Source organism: Nilaparvata lugens, chromosome 6 (assembly GCF_014356525.2).
Source record: "Nilaparvata lugens isolate BPH chromosome 6, ASM1435652v1, whole genome shotgun sequence".
Classification (NCBI taxonomy): domain Eukaryota; kingdom Metazoa; phylum Arthropoda; class Insecta; order Hemiptera; family Delphacidae; genus Nilaparvata; species Nilaparvata lugens.
Window position 1 is genome coordinate 38,159,504 of NC_052509.1, and position 9,371 is coordinate 38,168,874.

Sequence of the window (9,371 nt, forward strand, 5' to 3'; positions counted from 1 at the left end):
TTTGCTTTATCCTGTTGATTTTCTCCCAATCATTACTTTGATGTTGTAATTGTAAAATGAAATTTATAAATTAGAATTGGAACTGTTTTGGGCTGAAGCCTGTAGTAATTTTTTAGAAGTTGTATCATGTTAAACTATTGATTTACATTTCAGTAATGGGGGACAAATTACAATGTTTAATTCAAATTCGATTAAACTAATTAGTTCTACATGCATTATTGTTATGGTTTTAATGCAATAAATAAATGAATGATGTGAAGAGAAGAGGTGGTATGGTTTGTAGGTGTTGTATCGAAACTACAACGCGATGGAGCCACCTCCCATTGACCTGATTCGCACGCCACAACTGCTGGAGCTGCTGGTTGACTCGCTGTTTAAGCCAGGCGTCAAGCTGAACCCCGAGCACAAGTCCAAGTACATCTACCTGCTGGCCTACGCTGCCTCGGTCAGCGAGCTGGGCCGCAACATCAACAAGGACGAGCTGAAGGTCACTGTGCAGGCTGTCGAGAAGGTGCACACCATCTGCACCACCATCAAGGGCTCCTCCGAACTCATTGCCGAGCTGTCGGCGCTCTATCACTGTATAAGGTCCGTCCAATGTCATCTTGTCCACTTTAACCTTTCTTGTTCTGAACTCTGCTACACTCGAAAATCAGTCCACTGTGCGACCTTATGTTTGAAATACTATAAGGCTGGCCTCTAACGGTTGAACATGCATGATAAACACTCCACTATGCGATCCTATAAATAAATAACATTGTATTGCCATGGAACAATCAAGTTATAAGCAAACGTCAATACGTTGATATTAATCACAGAGTAGTCCTAAAACATACAATAAACAAAAATCATGCAGTAAATTAATACATCCAATATGTTTTAGAGTTCAATTGTCGGTAAATTCACTTAAGCAATAATATGGCCTTAGAACTAGCCAGTCATATAATTCTTTTTTCCATATTTGAAAGACTATAAGGCTGGCCTCTAACGGTTGAACATGCATGATAAACACTCCAAAATCTGTCGACTGTGCAACCCTATGTTTGAAATACTATAAGACTGGCCACTAACGGTTTAATATGCATGCTACACATTCGTCTTACATGGTTGTGTCATCACAGCTGTGACCACAGCGGAACGCTTCGAACAAAATTTTTGAGGTTAGGTTTTCGTCTCCAATTTTTGTTGTTTATTCTTCGCTGCTCTATTTGAGGTTAAATTATTTTTCTATCATCATAATATTTGAAATTTTCCAGTGATTTATTTATTGTTATTGGTTGTTTATTTTATGTTGGAATCCTCTCACGGATGATGAACATGTGTATGTATGTATATGTAAACATGACATGCATGTTTTACCGTCAATAATAATTATTATTAACTCCACTTGCACGAGTGACAGGTTGGATTCAAAATAATCTTCAAGTATTCAATAATTGAGTTTGTGCTGTTTAATGTTTTTTTTTTCTTTCACTAATCGAATCTGATTTTATAATAGTGTATATCTTGGTGTTCGTGTATCACATTAAAAGCAGAGATCAAAGCTGTTGAATTTTCTCATTTTGTGAAAAAGTTTTGAGTTGCTCCGACTGTAAACAACACAGTTTGTGAAAGACATAAATAGATTGAATTATAGTTTTTACTTTCCTTGCCCTATTACCATAGGTAAGGAAAGTATTGCTTTCCGAAAAAATCTGGTGTGGTACACTCACACAACTTTCCTTGCTCATTAAACTACAAACCTCATTCTTAAACGAGAATAATTTAGGGGAATAACAGAATGACGATTGGCGGCAACATATTTGAAACTACGATCAGACTACTGTATATCTTCTTCTATTCTTATAAAATTCTTATCTCACTGACTCACTGATCACGATTTCTGGAAAACTACTGGACGGATTGCAACAAAACTTGAAATATAGCTCCCTTATAAGTCCTAGGTGCTCACTAAGAAATCTTTTGGCAATATTTTAACTCTAAGGGTGGTTTTTAAGGGTTTAAAGTTCGTCTTTTAGCATGTATATTCTTCTTTTTCCAATCTCTTAATTATAATTGAAATGTCCATACCATAATGTTAATATAGAACTATAATCTAAAGAGAGTACCACTTCGAAACAGTTGTTAACTGGTAACCAAATTAATAATTTTGTCAGGGTGGCATTAAGTTGAGTTAACTTTGTTAGTTTGGCACCAATTGAAGATTAAAATAATGCATTATTTATCGCGGAAAAATTGATTGGGCACTGCTACTTCAATCAGAGCTATTCCTGAGAATATTATATTATTTATTTTCAAATCACTTGATAATGACATTATTTATAGCCGAAACATGTCGTGTTGAATAATTTTAAAAAGTATCATTAGATTTATGAATATTAGGATATAAATAAGAATGAATATTTTTATTTCTATTCCTGGGTGTATAGATAATTTTTATGTTTCATAAACAAACTTTTATGACGGGAGTTCTATCAATTGATCCTATTCTATCAAGACTAATTTTGTTTGTATATCTGACAGATCGCGTGAACAGCTTAAACAATTTTGATGAAATTTTAATTATTCAGTACGATGAATGGAGGGTATTTTTGAAACTTCAGAAAGTGTCCGTTGTGGAATCTGTGTGCAAAGAATGAGGAAATTCGGCCAGAATTTAACTTGACGGAAGAAAGGGGTTATTTATTAAAACGGCCAAATAGCTGTTGTTGCTTTTCCTAATGTAAAAATATCTTTCATAGAAGTAAGGTGCTTTTCCCATGAATCAATTATTCCCAAACATTAGTTGTGTTACCAAAGAAAATAGAAGGTAGCTTTCAATAAAAATATTGGAGAATATGCATAACAGTTCGTTGATATTCACTTGAAACTGTCAGTATACCTCATTAATAGCATCAATGCTCCCCATTCAAATAATGCTAACACAATGATGTGAATCTTACTATAATTTGTTTACATTAGATCAGATGGAGATAAGATGATAGATACTGTTTCGATTTCAAAATTATGATTGCCATTTTATCTTTTTATGCCAGCTGTTATTAGTTACGATTTCAATTATGTTTGACATTTCCGCTTTTTATACCCGTTGTTATTATTGTGTGAAATAAGCTCTCATTAAATGAAATCATAATCATTGAAGCCAATTATACTAAGCGAACAATTTCTGTGTTTGCGGATATGTATGTATGTATGTCTGACGGATCTCGAAAACGCCTCTAACATTTTTTTATTAAATCAGGAATAGAGTACGTTTGCGATAAAAAAATATTTTGGAACAGGTCTCAACTCTGGGAAAAGTCGCTGAAGAAGCTCTTTCAGAAAGTATTATTAATCTATCAAGTAGCAGCTGATCAAAAAAAGTTTCCATACTCTGTTGAAAACGTGAGAAAGAAAGTGTGAGCAAGTGAAAAAGATTATAATAGCTGATCTTATTTTAAAACATTGCAGTATTCATGGAACATCTGGAAGAATAGGTACAGAAAGTGACCGGATGATAGCAAAATAAATTTAAAATCGATCTCTTGAAACATAATATGGTAGTTGAATTGAAATTTATTGTGAGGTGAAAGAAATGCGACTAATTTCTTCAGCTTATGTTGTATTGGTTCCTCTGTTGCTCTATGTTTCTACGCAGCCATGGCCTAGAGAGAGCCAGTTGTCCTGTCTGTTAATTCCTAATCCGGACTGAATACCACGAGAACCAATCAGAGAAGCCTTCTATTGAAAAAACCTCTGCTCTGCTTAGTTCTCATGGAATTTAATCATGATTGAAATTGAACAGGCTTTTGAGCTACTGGACCTGATATTTCCATGTTCCAAAATCAGCTAAAAACTATATTGAAAAAAGCATAATATTCCATCAGCTGGTCCTATTTCCGTTCATCCCATACTATTTCTGTTTATATGTTTAGATGTTTGGATGTTAAGATATTTAGATGTTTGTATTTCACCGGATCTTGAAAACGGCTCTAACGATTCTCACGAAGTTCAAAACATAGTAGGTTTATAATATAAAAATTCGATTGCACTAGGTCTCATCCCTGGGAAAACTCGCTGAAGGACATTAAAAGGATAATTATTATTCATCCTTGGAAAAACAGCTGATAATAATTATTTCGTTGTCTGTTGATGATGGTAGTGAGTGAGCGAGTTCATGTGTGTGGGACTGTGTCAAAATTATGACTCAGCTGTTGAACTTTTGTAATCATTCAATCAGGTACTCAGTGCTGGTTGCAAAAAAGCCGGATTATCTTCAATCCTTATAAATTCCAGTAGATCCATCTTTTTGAAATGGTCTTCACTGATTTGGTTCACGTGAAATTAATCAGGATTAAAATTCAACCGGCTTTTGTGCAACCGGGCCTTTGTGAGGGAAATTTTTGCATTCCTCTGGGAATTAATCTCAATTTACTGTGATAGAACATTCCTGTATGAACTATGAATGATATTATAATTTCTTCTTTCGTAATAAATTTTTTATGCTTTTGTACTCCAGAGCGAAGCTCGGTCCCCGATATTGATGTCATTACATGACACAAGACAAACCTATTGATATTTATAATTATGAATCACAAGTAAATACTAAAGTTCTCAATTTAGATAGAAATTAAATTAAGTTACATGTTAATTTACTTTCAAATTTTCATCCCTAAGCTTTTGGTTTCAAGCTAAGATTAAAGAAAGAAACCATTATAATAGTAGTCAATAATCAAAGTGATTGAATAAACTCCATTCAGAATTATTCAAATTAACATTAAAAAGTCCACTTAGAAATTCCCACTTTAATATTTATGGTAGTAAAGTTTAGGACATGAGAAAGCAGTCACATTAAATGTTAGACTAATCATTATGAATGGACTCTTATTTATTATATTTATTATGGATTCTTATTATTATATTTATATGGACTCTTATATATAAATGGATTTCCATGGAAGAAAGAATCAGTGGATTGGCTGCTTTTAGACTTTTGAATAAGTGAAACTAAGAGTAAAGCTGCGTTTACACCAAAGTTATTAACAAAATGTAAAAATTTGATGAACATATGTGTTAGTCAAGTTCCGTTCAATCCAATAGAATCCATAAGGATTAAGTTATAAACATTTTGTCAATAACTTCGGTGTAAACCAGCTTAAGCGATAGGCTATGCCAGGAATTCCAGAGTAAGCAAGAGATCCATGGATACCAGAGTCAACCAATTCCAAATAAACTTAATTTGGAATTCTATTTTTAATTGCATCAAGCAAAAGCAAAAATAACATGATCACTGCTAATTTGATAACTGTCAACGAGATAATAATTGCCAATTGATAAAGTCGAGGTCGACTCTTAAGCCCCGCCCAATATTCCACAAAATTCGTTGCAATTAGTCTACTATTCTACAGAGCACTTCCAACAATTCAAATGATTAGACTCAATAATTTTTATGCCAAGCTGTGGCCTAATTTCTTTATTTGTTACCGATAGAGGGCAGATCATAAGATGCTCCTAGCAAATAGTAGGTCCGTGATACACAAAAATTTGAGCTGAGTCTCATCTCTGAGATAACTTGAGAGGAAAAATTTATCATCCAAGTGGCAGCTTATTGAAACATAAATTTCCATCGTTTGTTGAAAACTAAAGAGAGGAAGAGAGAAAATTAACAGCTGTGGTTATAACATTTAGCAATATAATTTGAAAACATTGCATGATTCAATAAAAATATTCCCTGATGTCAAGATGAGTGCATAAGAGCAACTGGGTGACACCATAAGGCATCGCTAACTTTTGATTGCTTTTTAAAATACGCAGTTGAATGTTTATTTCAACAGAGTTGAATATGTTGTTCAAACTAAGGTGATAGCAACGCAACTAATCATCACACTTATTGACAACGATTTTTGGGTAACTAAGTATTATAGAAATGTATTTGAATGAAACTTGAAACGGTCCTATATATAATAACATTTTCATCAAGGGAGAGCACCTTCTCGGATACAAAATACTATGACAGTGACGAGACTATATTAATTTATTATTCAAGTTATATTCAGCAAGCAATTTTTGTTTGTATGATGGATCTCAAAAAAGATTATAACGGCTTTGGTAGAATTCAGGTTATAAATATTTTACAAAAATAATCTGATCATTCAATTCCCGTAGCGAAACACGGGTACCCTGCTAGTGTGTATATATAATAATTGTTTTCAGAGTACTTTTTTCTTTGTGTAAATAATTATTGTGAAATTCGATGAGTTTTTAAAAGTCGTCAAAACAGCTGTCCTACAGATGAAATATCTCGACTATGACTATTGTGTTCTTTTTATAAACTGCTCTACCTAACTACCTCATGCACGAGAGGGAGTTTACAAAGTCCATTTCTCAAGGATGGGGTGGACTCCATCAGTTTCCCAGAAAAACGACTCATGCCAGTTGATAGAGCTGATAAATAAGTATAGAGGGTACGAATTTGAAATAAATCGTTAGTGCCGTTTTCGAGAAAACCGTGAAAAACATGTTTTTTTAGAAATTATCCGCCATTTTTCTCAAGAATATTATGGAGCTCCTGCAATTTCCCCAGAAATGAGACTCATGTCAGTTGATAGGGCTTATAAATAGCTATCCATGCTATAAATTTGAAGAAAATCGTTAGAGCAGTTTTTGAGAAAATCGTGAAAAACATGGTTTTTTAGTAATTATCCGCCATTTTTTCCGCCATCTTGAATTTAATTTTATTGAATTTCTTATTGTCGGGTCCTCATGGTATAAGGACCTTAAGTTCAAAATTTCAAGTCAATCGGTCAATTAGGAATGGAGTTATCGTGTTCACAGACATACAGAGACACACAGAGACCAACACCCAAAAATCATGTTTTTGGACTCAGGGGACCTTGAAACGTGTAGAAAACTTGAAATTGGGGTACCTTAATTTTTTTTGGAAATCAATACTTTCCTTACATATGGTAGTAGGGCAAGGAAAGTAAAAATTAAGGTACCCCAATTTCTAAATTTCTATACGTTTCAAGGTCCCCTGAGTCCAAAAAGTGGTTTTTGGGTAGTGGTCTGTATTTGTGTCTGTATACTATAAGGATTCGACACGAACAATTTCGATCAAATGCGATTCAAGATGGCGACTAAAATGGCGAAAATTATTTCAAAAACAGGTTTTTTCGCGATTTTCTCAAAAACGGCACCAACGATTTTGATCAAACTCATACCCAAAACAGTCATTGATAAGCTCTATAAACTGCCACAAGTCCCATATCTGTGAAAATTTCAGGAGCTTTGCCCCATCTATGCAAAGTTTGATTTTAGATTTTCAATTATCAGGCTTCAGATACAATTTAAACGAAAAATTTCAAGTGTAAAAGATTGAGCATGAAAATCTCTACAATTAATGTACAGTAACATTTCCACCTAAAATTGAAAATAAGCTCGATATTCGTGAAAATGTGATTATTCAATCGCAAACTGTTGGCAAGTGTTGATTCTAGTAAAACATTCACAATAAAGAGTTAGCAGACCTCGTGTGTCTTCAGCGTTATTGTCCTATTACCAGCTGGCTTAGATCTTTGAATAGTAGACTTTTCATGTTTTCTCGCTTCGCTCGCCATTTCCGTCTAGACAGGGGGCTCCGCCCCCTGGACCCCCGACTGGATCGTCCGAAAATGAGATCAGCGGGCTCGCTTCGCTCGCCTGCATGTAGACCTCAGCGGGACCTCTGTACCTTATTTGAACGTATTATGTCAATTTGATCTCGAAAAATACCTGTTACTATATCGGCGTATCTTTGGCGAACAAAATTCTTCCACCTCAGCTAAACCTGTGTACTGAATTTTTTAAATATATTCCTATCAATTATTGAAAAAGCAGAGAAGCTGGGAAACGCTAATTTTGGCTAACTGGATAAATTGGTATTTAGGAGGTCCTGGATAAATGCATTTCAATCTTCAACTTGGTGCCAACCTAACAAAGTCAACTCAACTTAATGCCAAACTGACAAAATTTTTAATTTAGTTACAAGAACAACTGTTTCGAAGAGTTACTCTCTCTAGATTATAGTTCTATATTAACATATGGTATGGACATTTCAATTATAATTGTAAGATATTGGAATAAGAAGAATATACATGCTAAAAAACGAACTTCAAACCCTTAAAAACCACCCTTAGAGTTAAAATATCGCCAAAAGATTTCTTAGTGCGCCTCTAAAGGGCCAACTGAAAATACCTACCAAATTTGAACGTTTTTGGTCCGGTCGATTTTTAGTTCTGCGAGTGAGTCAGTCAGTCAGTGAGTGAGTGCCATTTCGATTTTATATAATATAGATTCACAATGAAGAGTTAGCAGACCTCGTGTGTCTCCAGCGTTATTGTCCTATTACCAGCTGGCTTAGATCTTTGAATAGTAGACTTGAGATGCGCGTGAACACTAGCGTCAGGTGATCAATTTTTATAACGGCAAGTTGTGTGAGTGCGCCACACCAGATTTTTTATTCCCATGATACAATTAAAAGTATTATCTTGTGAATTTTACTAGACAACAATAGAAAAATTATTTAAAAATAGAGTAACTATTTATTATTCTGTTAAAATTACGTGGATTTTCTTCATTGAAGTTGAAGATAAAAATTTTCAGTAAAAAAAATATTTCTAGACCAGAACCCGCAACCTTTCATTCATAAGTCTGACGAGCTACCATTTGTTTTTATTCACTTGTATTATTTAGGCCTAGTTATCTTTTGGTTATTTGACATCCTGTGGACCGGACTGCCCAAATGCTCCCTTTGCTTTTGCAATTTGCTCCACTAATGTACTCGGATTAGGGGCATGTTTGGTTTTTATCATTAGGTAGAGTTTGAATTACAAATTGAAGAAAATGTTATTAATTATTGAATATTTAAAATTAATTGATCATTAAAAATGAAAATATGCCTATAACCATCCTTTGGAAATTCAGAATCTTAAAGCAGAATTTCAAGTTAATCAGTCCAGTCATTATTGTCAATACATAGTATTGTATTGTACGTCTTCACATTTATCGCGTGTTCCCTCCCCTTTCGAACAATGGAACCCTTCAACAGTTACAGGTAGGCAGTCTCGCAGTGGACGACATCATTCCAACATGTAATCATATTTTGGGGCGGTTATTCTTTCTCATTTACTCCTCGTGTACAACTTGAAAATATATAAACTTATAATACCGGATATTTCAGAACGAATAACCTGAATTTAATCAGTTTATTATAGGAAAAAAACTAGAATAATACAAACTATGCATAAAATACTTATAATTTTTTTACAACTGGAATAAAACAAACTTTAAATAGAAATACAAAAGTACCGTGTGATTCAAAAAGGACTTTACAACTTTGAAAATGCATATAAGTC

At 34.0% G+C, this 9,371-nt stretch overlaps 1 protein-coding gene across 1 annotated transcript in view; it reads left to right on the plus strand.

Moving 5' to 3' along the window:
* The window catches only part of LOC111058505 (negative elongation factor D), a 48,016-nt gene that overhangs the window by 19,701 nt on the left and 18,944 nt on the right, over positions 1–9,371 (plus strand). Inside the window, exon 7 of the mRNA XM_039430737.1 lies at positions 284–588. Within this exon, the coding sequence (XP_039286671.1) occupies positions 284–588 (305 nt within the window). The remainder of the gene's footprint in view (positions 1–283; positions 589–9,371) is intronic.